General features: G+C 36.5%; 1 protein-coding gene across 1 annotated transcript in view; it reads left to right on the forward strand.

Annotated features, from left to right (window-relative positions):
- The first annotated feature begins 993 nt into the window (after positions 1-993).
- The window catches only part of PPP1R7 (protein phosphatase 1 regulatory subunit 7), a 39,381-nt gene continuing 25,107 nt past the window's right edge, over positions 994-15,267 (forward strand). Inside the window, exons 1-2 of the mRNA XM_081329010.1 lie at positions 994-1,093; positions 3,848-3,970. Of these exons, the coding sequence (XP_081185136.1) occupies positions 1,024-1,093; positions 3,848-3,970 (193 nt within the window). The 5' untranslated portion in view covers positions 994-1,023. The remainder of the gene's footprint in view (positions 1,094-3,847; positions 3,971-15,267) is intronic.

A 15,267-nucleotide genomic window follows, 5' to 3' on the forward strand; every position in this document is an offset into this window, starting at 1 on the left:
TCTTCCAGGTTGGTTTTATTTTATTTCTTACTTCTAGTGTATAGATTACTTGATCCATTTAGGTACTACCAATAAGTATCAGTCACTGTTTAGCTGCAAAAAAAGCAAATTAAAAATGTCATTGTCAATTTTGAAAAACTTATTGTTAAGCATTGACAGGAAGGGGATAGAATAACTTATTTTAACTTTTTCAAAATGATTGATGTAACAGATTTATAAAATGTTACAATACATTGCTTAAATAAAAGTTAGGGTTTTTTCTGCCATCACAATATCTGGCATTAATACCAATAGCTAGTACTGTAGCAATGATGAATAATATTAAATTATTCATGCACTGCATGAGATATTTGTTTTTTTAAATCTCAGAATTTATTAGTTGCTGGGGAACAACAGTCACAAAGGTCTATTTTTCTGTTATGCAGAGGATTGCTTGGAAGCATGAGGCTGGATCTTTGGTTACAGCATGATTCTTCTAATACGTTTAAATGACATTTAGAAAACGGTACAAACAGATTTTTTTAAAAAAAATTCATAGTGGACCACAAAAATAGATTATAGACAAAACCCAATTATCTGGCAAAGGAAAAGAAAGCAGTAGCTTTCCACTAAAGGGGTCCAAGGATAGATAAGACACTAGAATAACAGCCTCTTTCTCTATCGTTCTGTTTTATTACTACCGCTCTCTTTCTTCTGTCTACTAGTTATTTCAATAATTTCCAATTAAATGGCGAGAAGGACAGTACATGAATTACGATCACGATACACACCACACAGACACAAACAGAGAGAGAGCTTTCCTGAAATTCTTCTAGAGCTCGTTTCATTGGCAAGTTAACGTCTCTGAGAAAAAACTATATTTCCCAGGGAGCTACGGAGCTAGACGCAGGCGCATAATGTCTCATTGGTGTCTCTGCCGCGAAGCTGATTCTGTGATTGGCTGAAGGAGAACCCGATCCCGTTACTCATTGGCTATTCCAGTGCCATGTCCGATGCCGGAAGGAGGAGGGAGCGCGAAGCGTTATGGCGACGACGACGACAACGACGAGAGCAGAGCCAGAGAGTGGGGAGGGCGCTCAAGAGATGATGGAGGGTGAGAGACCGGAATGTAGCGCGCGATGTCTGAACCTAGGCTAGGGTTGGCTCGGTTCCGTTCAGCGACTATAGAGAAATAGGGAACGCTGAGTTTTGGGAATGCCGGCCTTAATGTGGGAGATGCCGAAGTATTGGCGGGTCATCTATTAAGGGGGTGGTGAGCACAGTGGGCAGTGGGGGTAAGCTTTTCGGGAGAGGGATGTTGTAAGAAAAAGCTGAGGCTGTTTTCCGGAGTCAGAAATGCTGTAGGGTCTCGTAATCCCCAGCTCCACCCTAATTCTCCAATTAAATCAGCTCTTTTTACTTTCCTGCAAATTGCCAGGTCTGGCCGGTACTGGCATGGCATGCAAAGCAAATACACGTTGTTATCATTATCTGTGAGATGATGATGGAATAAGAGATTGATAATTTTGAGGGAAGTAGTATTTTATAAACCCTAACTTCCAGTAGCTCAGATGTCACCACTGACTCGATGCAGGAGTTCTTGACGTTGACGATTTAATCTGCCACTGACTCATCAGACTTCATTTAAATCCCACCTTTTATTCACATCAAGATTTCTGGACTTCCATATCGTTCACTCATGCCTTAACTTCAATTTAGCAGTAATTTCCTGCTAAGTGTTATCTTAGAGAGAAAAAGGGTACATTATATCACTGACAGCACTGTAGGATGAGCTTGCAACGTGAATTACTGTTATAAATTTACTGTCGGAGTGGTAATCTCACTGCCTGCTGTGGATCTGAGTAGAGTTTGTAGCAACCTAATCTAAATTTATCCACAGCAAGAGGGTTTTATTTGCAACTTCTCCTTATGGAGGTGAATTTAAATATTTTCCAAGTAAGTGCATCTATCTAAATTACGGCATGCGTCAGAAGTGTAAGGTATGTATAGCAAGTCTAAATGGTGTGCATGGGGCTCATATAGAAAAGTGTACTTTGAGTAGCAATACATAATAATCTAGAACATAATGCGAATACTGCCACAGATGCAAATAGAGTGCAAACTGAAGAAGAATGGAGGTCTATAGTTCTTGTGACATTTTCAACATCAAGTAAATGGTTTACCATTCTTGAGTGTGGTTGTTGAATTCCTGTCATTGTTGAATTTAGGTTAAGCTGTCAATCTGATTGATTTCATACTGAAAAGGAAGTTGTCAAAGGAGATTAAAATATTCTTGGCTGGCCTGACAAGGCTTTTGTGCCATGCTTTTTACTTGTATCTGAATACAGTACACAAATAAACTGCAGTAGCGAACTCACTGTAGATTAATTCTTGGGCATCTGGTAATAACCCAAGTTTTGGGCCCTTTGGAGGCCAAGAGATAAATATATATTGACCTAGGATGGAAAACCCTATGAAAACAATCAATCTCTTTGGAGCAATTTAGGATATAAAGTTCTGATTTAAAGTTCTCTTAATAACGTGGCACATTTAGTGCAATTACCTAACTTTCACTGTGACATTCTGTGGAAGCAAACGTTGAATTTTAAAGAAATGATACAGGAAGAGTATTGATGCCTTTGAACTTTGGTGTTGGGGAAAACTCCTGAGAATACTGTGTACAGCTAAGAAAACAAACCAATGCATAAATCAACTCAGAGTTCTCGCTCAAGGCACAAATGACTAGGCTCCAATTGTCCTATTTTGGACACATTTTGTGAAGATCCAGCTGTCTGAAAAGGCTCTAATTCTGGAAAGGGTGAAAGGAAAGGGAAGAAGAAGATGACCAGCAGCAAAGTACATGGTCTTGGTAACTGTGGCTATGAGTGCACTACTGGGAAACTTGAAAGCACAGGTTACAGAGATTCAACATTAAGAGTCAGAAACAACTAATCAACTCTTTGAATGCTCATACTTGTAAGAAAAAAGAAAAGTGATTGTGTGACATGCCAAAGATTTTTTTAATATTTTAGTGCAGTAAGCCAAGATATGATGTCCAAATGCATATTTGTTCAGAAGCAAAGACTGTATATCTTAAATATATAGTGGTATTTTGTGATCCTAACTAGAGGTGCATATGTATGCATATGTGTAATGGAGAATACACATGCAGCGAGGGTTTGTACAATAGTTTTATTCATTTTTAATTTGTTACAAAGTTATTGCATTTGTTGCAAAAACACTATCAAAGTTACCCCTCTGAAAAATTATCAAATGTAACTTAGTCTGGCCTTACTAGTGTGTGCAAATTAGCATTTGCTGTAACTCGGATATGTTGCATGTTGAATATTCCATTTAGCTGGGGGGGGGGTTAGATTTTGTTGCTTGGGAGTAAATCTACCTTTGGCGGGCTTACTGCTAAGTAATCATGCCTCTTCCTGAAACTCTAGTCCATGGGTGTCAAACTCTCCACGTCACATGACGTGTCGCAACGTATCATGACTCTCTTTGCATTGCCGGCAATGGGGTGGGCGCGGCTTTAGTATGATGAAACCGGCCCACGGGCTGGCAGTTTGACACCCCTGCATCTAGTCTTATTTATTTTTAGAGTGTTAGAGTGTTGTTACAACTTTTGTTGTAACAAAAGTAAGTAATGTGTCATAACAGATTTATTATACATACACATTCACAAGGTTTGTTTTAATCCATAAAAGCATATGCCCTAATTGTTTTTCTATAGGATGCCACAATATTCTTTGTAACTTATATAATATCAGTTTTCTTCTCTGTTGTTATACTTTATACTGTTCTCTGTTGTTATACTCTCTTGTTATACTGATCCTAAAATAATTTTATTTCTGTTCTACAGTTGATAAAAGGATTGAATCAGAAGAATCTGGAGATGATGAAGGGAAGAAGCAAGCAGTTTGCATAGTAACAGACCTCAGTCAACAAAGTCTAAGAGAAGAGCAGAATGGAGAGAATTTAACAGGTAAACTACTATTTGGAGTATACCCTTTGTAGCATATATGACTGATTTACCAACGCCCATCTCTTTGAATCAGTAGAATGCAAATGAATATGAATATGTTTATGTTACATTTTCCCACTGCATATAATTAATGTTTTTTTTGCATATTCAGTGTTTATTTATTGCATTGTTTTTAATTCTATTATAGCCCTTGGAAACACAGAACTTTTCCTCTTGCACTTTTTAAGTGGAAATGAGGTGTAGAAATTAATAATACAAAGATTCTTGGCTGTTGTTTTTATTAAAAGTTTTTCTATATTTCCTTCTTGCATATGAATAATAAAAGATGGTAAGATTCACATTCCCTCTGCTTCTTAGAAATTATTTATAGTTACAGTGCAATAGCATATAGATATGTTGAATATGAAAAAATACTTTATTTTATTTTTATTTTTAGTTTACTTAGTGGGCTTAAGGGCTGCCCAGTTCCAGAATAACTTTGGGCAGTTTATAATTTAAAACATAAAAACAAAAATGAACTACTCTGTGCAGACAACAAATACCACACAACAGAAGCCCCTCTCTGAGGGAGATGGGCAGTTCAAAAATGTGATAAATAAAAACAAAATACAGTAGGGCTTCACAGCCACCATACCTGAAAGCCTGGTAGGACAATCATGTTTTTAAAGACTTCCAGAATTTATAGAGCAATATTATTCCAGAGAACAGGTGCTGTGCAGAAAAGCACCTTCTTAGATCCCAATAGGTGTCATTGTTTGATTGAAGAGACCTGAAACGCACCAACTCTGCTTTATCTTATAGAACAGGCAGAAACTATAGGAAATAGATGGCCCTTCAGAAAACCTGGTCCTATGTCATGAAGGACTTTATCGATGATAACTAGCACTTTGACTTGCCCTGGAAAGCCTACCGGTCATAGGACAGTAGAGTTACTTGAGCATATTGCAACATGTCCAACACTGCCCATGCTGCTCAAATGTAGCTTCTGAGTGGTCTTCAAGGGCAACCCCATACAGAATGCATTCCAATATAGATAGTTTTCACTTAATGGCAGTAATTCAGACCAAAATTTCTGTCACTAAGCGATATAGTCATAATGTCATGATTCCGATAAATGAGACAGTTCAAACATGTTTTTGGCACTGACACATAAAGCACAACATCATACAAACCACTGCTTTGTGACAGATTCTAGCGCTTCCGGATTGCCTTGTTAATCATCATGGGTCGTTAAGTGAGGATGTCATGTGGTTGCCTTTTATGAGCTCATGCTAGTTCCCCATCAGTTTTGCTTATAGAAAGCCAGCAAAGGTCAGAAATAGTGATCAAATGGCTGCAGAGCACTGCAATATTTATTTATTTAGAAAATTTATATGGCTGCCCATTCACTCCCAGTGACTCTAGGCAGCTGTATTTTGTTTGCAATCTAAGAAGTGTTAACAGGAGACTGTTCAAGATTAAGGGTTTTTTTAGTTTTTTTTCTGTTATGTATGTTTGTGAGTTTTTCATATCAAGTCATTTCAGATATTTATAACAGCCACCTACCATTCTATGTGAAAAGGAGCAGGATCCATGTTTGCTACAACTACAGAAATACTGTTAAGCAGTATACCGGTAATAAAGTAGTCTCTTATTTTGGGGAGTCACCCACTCTTTAAGCCAGACCAAACAATAAGCATCAAAGTACAATTTCAAATCTGGTAAACCCAAACCTCCTCTTTTTTTAGCATCATACAATAATTTATATCTAATTCTTATTTTTTTTCCCTGGCCATATGAACTTAGTAATGTGTTGTTTTTTTGTATATATTTTATTAGTATTTTTTAACAGAACATAAATCATTCAGTAATTTGTAAACAGTATGTTGTCTGGGTAACATTTATAAGACAATCTTTAACAATTGATTTCTATAATCTATATTCCATATGTTAATTTCAGTTGATTTCCCCTTTCCTTAAAGTATCTCTCTTTGCAAACATTACATTAAAACAATTCTCATTATTTTGATAAACAACAATTAGGTATATAGTTTTTCCAATATTCCTATTTGTCATTTTAGTTGCCTTATCGTAAATCCTGTTACCGTGCTTATTTCAGCTTATTTCTCCCCCCCAAAATTCTAAATATTCTTACTAGTGACAATTTTCTCAACAATTAACTACATTTACATTGGTGGATTTAATTTTATTTTTTCCATATAAGCCCTCTCATACTTTTACATTTCTTAATCGATAGGTAAAAAAGTAGAAAGAGGAAGGAAAAGAGGAGACAAAAAAAGAGGAGAAAAAGAAGAAAGAGAAAAGAAAAAAAGACAAAAGCACTGAAATAAAAAAAAATAACATACTGCTTGAAATATGTATCCTCTTAATTTAATATATATTTATTCCCTCAATTTCTTATTCTTCTTAACCATAAGTGAGAATATATTTAATCTATTTAAACTTTAAGCATTCCATTCAATAGATCTAATCATCTAATCCTTTAATTCAAAACACATTTTTATGCTTTTCTTATCGTCACATTTAAATAACTAAAATGTTTGCTTTGTTTAAATCATTTCAACTTTTTTTTACAGAAAGGAAAAAGAAAAAAACCATATTGTTTTAGTTAAAAAAAATCATCCCTCTAAGAGTAATATATTCCAAAGTTTTTCCATTTCTTTAGCCATATTCAAACAAATGTTTTTTTTAAGTATTCTCTCTGATAAGTTCCATCATCTTTTTTCTTGGTTTCCATTTTAATCTTTTTTCTCTGGCCGTTGCCTTAATCAGTATGTTTCGCTGCATCATTCATTTCCCTGTAAAGTATTTTTTCTCATTCTTTTCCTTATCTTCAAAGTTGCTTGGACGCATTGAAATATCTCCCATTTGAATTAAATCATGATTTTTTATTTTATACGGTTTCATCTTTAAGTCTCTATCCTCAGAATTATGTTCAGTCATCTCTACTGTATTTTCCTGGGAAATTTCTTGGAGTGAAATTAAGTTGGAGATAAGTTGATTCATACTCTCAAAATTGTTCTGTATTTCTTTGTGGTTTAAAATCATTGTCCTTTGAAATGGTTGCCGCTTATCATATGTTTCCTTTTGTAAAGTATTCATTGCTTCAGATTTGTTAGTCTCACTTTGTTTACACAGCTGCACTTTTTAAGAACTTTGAGGGTCAGAGAGAAAAATTCTCACCCACCAGTAGGTGTCAGCATTTGCTCATTTTTCAGATCTTTCTAGTCTTTTTCTCTCTCTAAAGGGTAAGTTTCGCCGCTTCCGGTAACCAAAAGGAGGGAGTAGAATCCCCCTCCTTTTTTTTCCAGAGATCTCTTTTTTTTTATATTGAAAAGTTTTACAGTACATTTTATCTTTAACAATCCCCCCCCTCCCTCCACCCACCCCTACCTAACCCTCCCTATCCCTCCCCCCCATTCCCCCCCGACTTCCCAGAGCTAAATACAAGGTATAAAAACAAAGAACAATCATAAACATCCATATGCTAACAACAATAAACTACTAATTCTATCGCACTCTAGCTCATATGAAATGACTACAAGCAATACTAATATTACATATAAAAAGAAAAAAAAAGAAAAAGAAAAGAAACCTTATTCAAATGCTAAATGAAACTTTTTAGTCCCATATTTGTTCTGGATATAATCAATCCACTTTTTCCACTCCATAATATAACGTTCTTGCGAATGATCTTTCAAGTAAGCCGAAATCTTTGCCATTTCCGCCAGGTCCGAAACTTTTAGAGTCCATTCTTCTATAGTCGGCAGTTCCTCCTTTTTCCAATATTGACCTTTTAAGAGTCTTGCTGCTGTGATTAAGTTCAACATCAACTTAATGTCCACAACAGTAGCATCTGTAATTATGCCCAATAAAAACAATTGCGGACAAAACTTTATCCTTTGCTTGAAGATCTTCTGCATATTCCACCAAATTTTTATCCAAAAAGCCTTAACCTTTTTGCAGGTCCACCATATATGAAAATACGTTGCATCTTCGCCACCACACCTCCAGCATTTTGGCTGATAATTCGGATACATACTTGCAAGCTATTTAGGATCTAAATGCCATCTATAAAACATTTTATAAAAGTTCTCTCTTAGGTTTTGGGCTTGCGTAAATTTTACGTTCCTCACCCAGATCTTTTCCCACGTGTCCATTGTAATAACTTCTTGAATATTCTGGGCCCATTTTATCATACAGTCTTTAACAAGTTCTGTTTCTGAGTCAATATCTATCAATGCAAGATAAATCCGTTTGATATGTGCTGGACCCTGGTTTCTAATTTGCTTTATCAAATTTTCATCAGTCATTGAGAAACCAATTTTCTGATCTTCTTTCCACCTGGCACGTAATTGAGTATATTGAAACCAAGTTTGAACAATCTTCTCATCTCACAAGAGATTGTACGGCTTCAAACACCAGACGTTCCTTTCCAAGCTTAAGATCTCCTTATACGTAGTCACATCATGTTTGAAGCCAACATTTATGTTTTCTATTGCATGTTTCGGGATTGCCCACAACGGCATCTTGTAGTCTAACTTATGTCTATACTTCTTCCAAACTCTCAACAATGCCTGTCTTAAAATATGCACTTTAAACACATTATCTACCTTCTTATCATACAACAAATATGCATGCCAGCCAAATAACAAGTCGTGGCCCTCAAGATTTAATAATCTCCCTTGTGTCAAATTAATCCAATCACTTATTCCTGACAACACAGCAGCTTCATAATATAATTTAAGATTAGGCATTTTAAGACCACCTCTTTCACGAGTGTCCTGCATAATCTTAAGTTTAACTCGTGGCCTTTTCCCTGCCCACACAAATTTATTGATACCCCGTTGCCATTCTTCCAAATTAGAGTCTTTTTTAAGAATCGGTATCATTTGGAATAAAAATAAAAATTTAGGCAGGACATTCATTTTCACTGCTGCAATTCTTCCCAGTAAAGACAATTGCAATTTTTCCCAACTCTCCAATTCTTTTTGAATTTTTCCCCATAACTTTTCATAATTATTTTTATATAACTTTGCATTTGAGGGTGACAAATACACCCCCAAATATTTGACCCTTTTAACAATCTCAAATCCAGTTAATCCTTCTAAAAGGGCCTTTTGCGGTGTTGTCATGTTTTTGGCCAAAATTTTTGTTTTTTGTACATTAACCTTAAATCCAGAAACCTTCCCATATTGCATTATTATCTCCATCAGGTCCACAACAGTTCATCTGCTTTTTACATTCTTCCACATTTCTCTTGTTTCTAAACAAATTCTCATTTACGCGCCAGGAGCGCCTATCTCTATTGTCCTTATTGATCTCCAACCAAACTGGACTATGGTCAGATATAGTTCTTGCACAAATCTTTACCTTCTTAGTCCTAGAAAAGAAGTCATTAGTCAGTAATATAAAATCAATCCTAGAAAAAGATTGATGTCTATCAGAAAAAAAAGTATAATCCTTTTCATGTACGTGTGTATCTCGCCAAATGTCTCGCAATTCCAGGTCATCCTTCATTTCAAAAAAAGATTTAGGCAGTTTAGCATGACTCGGGGCACGCTTAAAGGAACCAGATTTATCCAGCTGTACATCAAGGACACCATTCCAATCTCCCATAAAAATAAAAGATTTATAATCCAACTGGGTAATCTTTGTATGTAGTAAACTAAAAAAATCAGTTTGTTGTTGATTAGGAGCATACAGTCCAACTAAAAGCGTTTTTTTGCCTTCTAACGGCAAATCTATCATAACATATCTTCCTTGTTTATCTACTTCAATTAGTTCCGCTGTCAGAGTACTCTTGACATAGATAACCACTCCATTTTTCTTATTAATTGCAGAAGCAATAAATTGCGTGCCCAGCCTTGAGTTCAACCAATACTTTTGGTCCATAACCCTAATATGCGTTTCTTGCAAACAGATAACATCAGTCTTAAATTGTTTTAAATATTGAAAAACTTTCTTTCTCTTCTGTGGTGAATTTAATCCATTAACATTCCAAGTTAGGAACTTAGTCGCCATTCTTGGCATCCCGAAGCTTCTGGAGCACGTCTGCCAGGACCCCTTTAACTTCCTTAGGCCGTGCCCCTCCCACAGCTTCACTGTAAGTACGCTTTGGAGGTTCCATGACTTTCTGCTGATCTTGTTCTTGCTCTTGTCTCACTCGTCTTGAAGCGGCACGCGTCATCCTCTGCTCTCCAGCAGCTGCCGATGAAACTGTAATTTGATCCCCTCCAGCACCATTCTCCTCTGTCTGTGTTCCATCAGCATCTTGTGGCTTTCCCTCGCCATATCCCTTTACAGCTTCCAGAAGTGATAGAGGGGTTGCTTTTGAAACTTTGCTGTAAAAATCACGTGCCTGAGTCACTGTAACCAGACGATGTCTTTTACCTTCGTGCATCACCACCATGCCCACTGGAATCTCCCATCTAAACTTGATGTCACATTTCTTAAGTTCCTGTGCTAGAAAGGCAAAATCTTTCCTTCTCCTTAAAATCTTTGGAGGAATCTCTTTTAAAACCAGAACTTCTTGCTCAGCAACCACAAACTTAGTGTCATAAGCAACTTGAATAACTTCATCCCTAATTGCTCTCTTTGTAAAGTAAACCACCACATCTCTAGGTAACTTCCTCTGCCTTGCAATCCATGAGTTCACACGAAAGATTTTATCTATACTTCCCTCAATTTCAGCTGCTGATTGGCCCAGTACCACTTCCAAAGCCTCGGAGATCAGCTGCTTTAAATCTTCTTTAGGATTCTCTTTTAAGCCCCTGATTCTGATAGCGAACTCCATCTGATGGTACTGGACCAGACTCAAGTCTCCATCCATTTTATCCCTTATATTTTCATTCTCTAATACTTTTACTTCTAATACAGAGTTCTTTTGACTAAGATCCTCCACTTTTTCATCCAAACTTTGCACACATACAGCCACACTTTCAATTGTAGACAAGATGTCTGCCCTCATTGCTCTAAACTTCTCTTCCAACTTCTCTTCCATTTTCTCCTCCAGTTTCTCCTCCAGCTTTTCCATCATATCTGACATTAATTGTGTTTGCTTTTCAAAAGCATCCTGTAAATCCTTAAGAGTCAGTGCCGGAGCAGGTACGGGAGGGAGCAAAGCTTGCAACGAAGTCTGTTGCACCGGGGAAGCCCCCGCACTCCGAAGAACTTTAGAGGCTTTCGTCGCCATCTTCCCCCACTTTCACTTGTTGCGCACTTTCACTTTAAAGCCATAAAATCCGTTGAGCTAGAGAGTAAAGATAAAAGTCCACTTCACCTTGACCTCCTGTACTGCTCTGCCTGCGTCTTAATACTCAAGAGTCCTTCCTTCTGGCAGGAGTGGTTGCTAACGCTTGGCTCTGCTCCAAAAATCACGGAGCAGAGACGCTGCACAGCCCGGAGCAAACCCAGGCTTCGGGGGGCTCGATCCTTCAGCCGCCCAAACTTAAAGCTCAGGCTGCCCCGGAGAGCTCAATCCCTACCTGGGGCCTCACCCCCTCCTCTTCTCCCGGGGAGGGGGCTTCCGAATCACCTAAACAGCTGATCGACGCTGTTTTCGGTGATTCAACAAAGCTGCGGAGCGGACAGCCCGGAGATGGCTGTCTTCAGCGTCGTGTCGCCACTGGAAGTCCCAGAGATCTCTTATTTTTGGGACTTTCTTCTTCAGGAAAATAGGTAGGATAGAGAAAATCAATATTCTTACCCAGATTCAAGCATGCTGTTTAGAATCCGCTTAGTTTAAAGCTTATGACTTCCATTGTTCTCAGCTATGACTAGACAATGGAGTTAGCCAGCCTTTTCTTCTGTTGGTTTCTGGGAGGCTTCTCCTGGACCATTCGGGGAGACCACCGTCTCTCCTAAGTCCCTGGGATTTTCTTCCTTCATTCCACCCCTTCAGGGTGGGTTCTGGCCCCTTAGGGTCCCCAACAGAAAGAAATTTCAGCCGAAGGGTTCGGTATTCTGAATCTTCCGACTGCTCCACTGGAAACAGGAACCGGAAGTCCATGAACTTAGTAATGTTCATTTGCCATTGTCTAAATGGAGTGTGAGTTATAAATATTGGTAAAATCTGAAATAAAAGTAACATCTTTGGTAAAGCATTCATCTTAATTAGAGATTCTACCTGATAAAATAGTTGCAGTTTATTCCATCTTAATAGCTCTTTTTGATATCATTCTAAGAGGTACAGAATTGTTTTGAAACACTTTAGAATTTGTATTTGTCAGTGTGACCCCAAAACTCCTTTTCCTCCACCCTGAACCCCAACTTTTTTGTCAATATTTCATAGTCCCAGGAGATCATATTCTTAAAAAACACTGTTGTTTTCTCTTTGTGTTTAGACCAAATTTCAAAGAGCCTTGAAAATTGTTTATCTGGCTACAGTGCTAGTGAGAGCTATATGAACAAATTATCATGGAAGAATAAATGAGTCTGAATATAAATGGAAACTGAAACAGCTTTTGATAGTTAATTGAACTGTTATTTTTGGTACTGGTACTTCATAAAAATGTATTTTGCATCACTTTTTCCCTGTTACGTGTTTTTGAATTCTACGTATTCTGAATTTTTTATAATCTGCCACATAAAGTTCCAATAAAGTTGTTCTGTTTCAGTAGATCTATTATTTCTAGCAGAGTTTGTTTTAGATTAGGAACTGCAGCCTATATTTCATCTCTAGCACATGAGCAATACAATTTGACCTCCTTAATAGTATTTTGCCTGATACTTACAGGATTGACATAAATTGTTTTCGGTCTTTACAGTATGGTGATCAAGTTGTCAGTTAACTGTGATTACAGTTTTAATTATGAATGTATTAGCATAAAAATTAGCAAGCAGTTGCTTTGAATGGATTCATTTTATTAGCAGAATGATTAAATCCTCAGAATGAATCTCACCTGCTGCTTTTTCCTTCAGAGTTGAGAGATTCATAATGTTTCTCCTTAAAAAAAAAATTCACTTCATTTTGTTCGGTAAGTGCAGATGGTGTATGGGGCAGAGTTTGTAATAATAAAAATGATTATTTAATCAAACTTTTATTCAAATTCATACTTAATTGAAATATATTAGTGAAAAGTATATTAAAGAGTAAGCACCTTTGTACATTTTTAAGAAGATCAACGAGTAAAATAAGTAGATAATTGTTTTATTCCACTTTTCTTTTCCTCAGTCCTGATCTCTCATTTTCTCTATAACTCAGTATCCTTTCCTCTTTGTTTCATCTCCATTATCCCACATTTCTCTAGCTTTTCAGTCAGTGCTGTCCTAATTGTTATTTCTGCTTCATATGCATACTTCTCACCCTTTACTTCTAGGCTTACCAAACATAATAATCTCTTTACAGTGGTTGCTCTGTGTGCCAATTAGTGTGAAACCTGTACCTTCTTTTATCCAAAACAATATTTTCAAAGGAGAGTGACTGTGCAAGCCTAAATAATTCCATGATATTTTTGGAGGGGGGAAAGCATCTTAGATCTTTTTATTTCAAAGTAAAATGTTGACTGCTTTCCCAAATAGAGTCATATGTTACTGTATATTTCTGCTGGCCAGCAGTACTTCCTCTGTTCTTCTTGAGAATTCAGAGAGAGAGAATACAGTTTCAACATTGCTCAGTGTTACAGAGGCTTTTTAGGCTGTTTTACATCAGGATTACTCTGCCGAGTCTCCACTCCCATAAGGTTACTGTGAGCGATGACTCAGAGGTTTTCATTGCCAGACCTCCTCCTCCTCCTTCAGCTACCCTAGAAATAAAATTAGGACTCACATTGTCAATATATAAAAGATTACCGAAAACACAGTTATTTGAGCAAACATTTGGGAGAGAGATATAAATTACATTAAGTACCTTGGATCTTCTACATGGACAGTGCTAGTGATGAAAGTTTTGTGATGTTATTGTGTTGATTGATATGAGTACCATACATTTATTTTGTACTGCTTTTGTAAAGTTAGCTTTTTTTATTAAAGTGACATAAAAACAGTTGTAATGAATATATTAACCTAACAAATACCCTTATAAATATAAGCCCTAATGACATGAAACAGAAGAAATTTTTGATGGTATATAATAGAACAATGAGATGGAAGTAGAAATTAAGCCACATATATACACACACACACACACACACACATATATATATATATATATATATATATATATATATATATATATATATATATATATATATATATATATATATATATATATATATATATATATATATATATATATATATATATATATACTTTTATCTTTATTTTATTACTAGCTGGTAAGTAAGGGGTAAAAGTCAGTTTCTAGAAATAGATTTTTAAAAAAAACCAGACAGCTGATACAATGTAAATATATGAAAAGAAATGTAAAGCATGCAGTTTAAAAGAATAAGAGACTTCTTAATGTTCAATAGATATCTGCATATTTTTTTACAGAATACATAATCAGATACATGAAAAGAAGTAATTATAAGTAATCCTCACTTAACGACTGGTTTCATAGCGACCATTCTAAGTTACAATGGACCTGCACCCCCCCACCACCACCAAAGTTATTTACAAGCCAGTTCCAGAATTCCAATGGCTGCACACAACTCACAGTAACATGACCACTTTTGGAGTATTTGGCGACTGCCTCATTTTTATGGCAGGTTACAGCACTCCATAGTCACATGACCGCAGTTTACACCAGGTTTTGCTGGTTCTGGCTAAAAACAGTAATAAGAATACATTGATTTGCCTCACAAACACCATCAAAAAAAATTGTAAAATCTGGTCCAATCCCATAGGTTTCTCAACTTAACGACTATCTTGACTTAAGGCAGAAATTCTGGGCTCCATTATAGTTGTAAGTTGAGGACTACTTGTAAACTACTAACTTGCCGATGAATAAACTCTTTCTTCCATTGGGAATGATGAACAAAACCCAGTAGCTCTTCTATTGTTGGATTTTATGTTCTGTGAATCAGTGTGTATGTGCATGTTGCTCATTCACTGACAACCCAGGAAACTGAACAACAGTGGCTTACTACTTTATAATGCTTAGCACTGTTGTATTTTGCTCAAAGAATATGTAACAGCAAATCCACCCAGCTGCCAAATAAGAGCATGCATGAATTATTTAGCAGAAATCCCTGAGCTTATCTTCACTCAAGCACATTGAGAAAGAGAGAATTTGTAAGGATGTTTTTGATTCCAGAACAGGAAAAGTTTTCATCAAATTGCTGGCAATATTTAACTCAGGAAGAACATGTATGCTTTATCAGTCTTTTCTAGGACTGCAAAACTGAGACGATAAC

The sequence above is a fragment of the Vipera berus genome (assembly GCF_964194415.1).
Source record: "Vipera berus genome assembly, chromosome: 5".
Classification (NCBI taxonomy): domain Eukaryota; kingdom Metazoa; phylum Chordata; class Lepidosauria; order Squamata; family Viperidae; genus Vipera; species Vipera berus.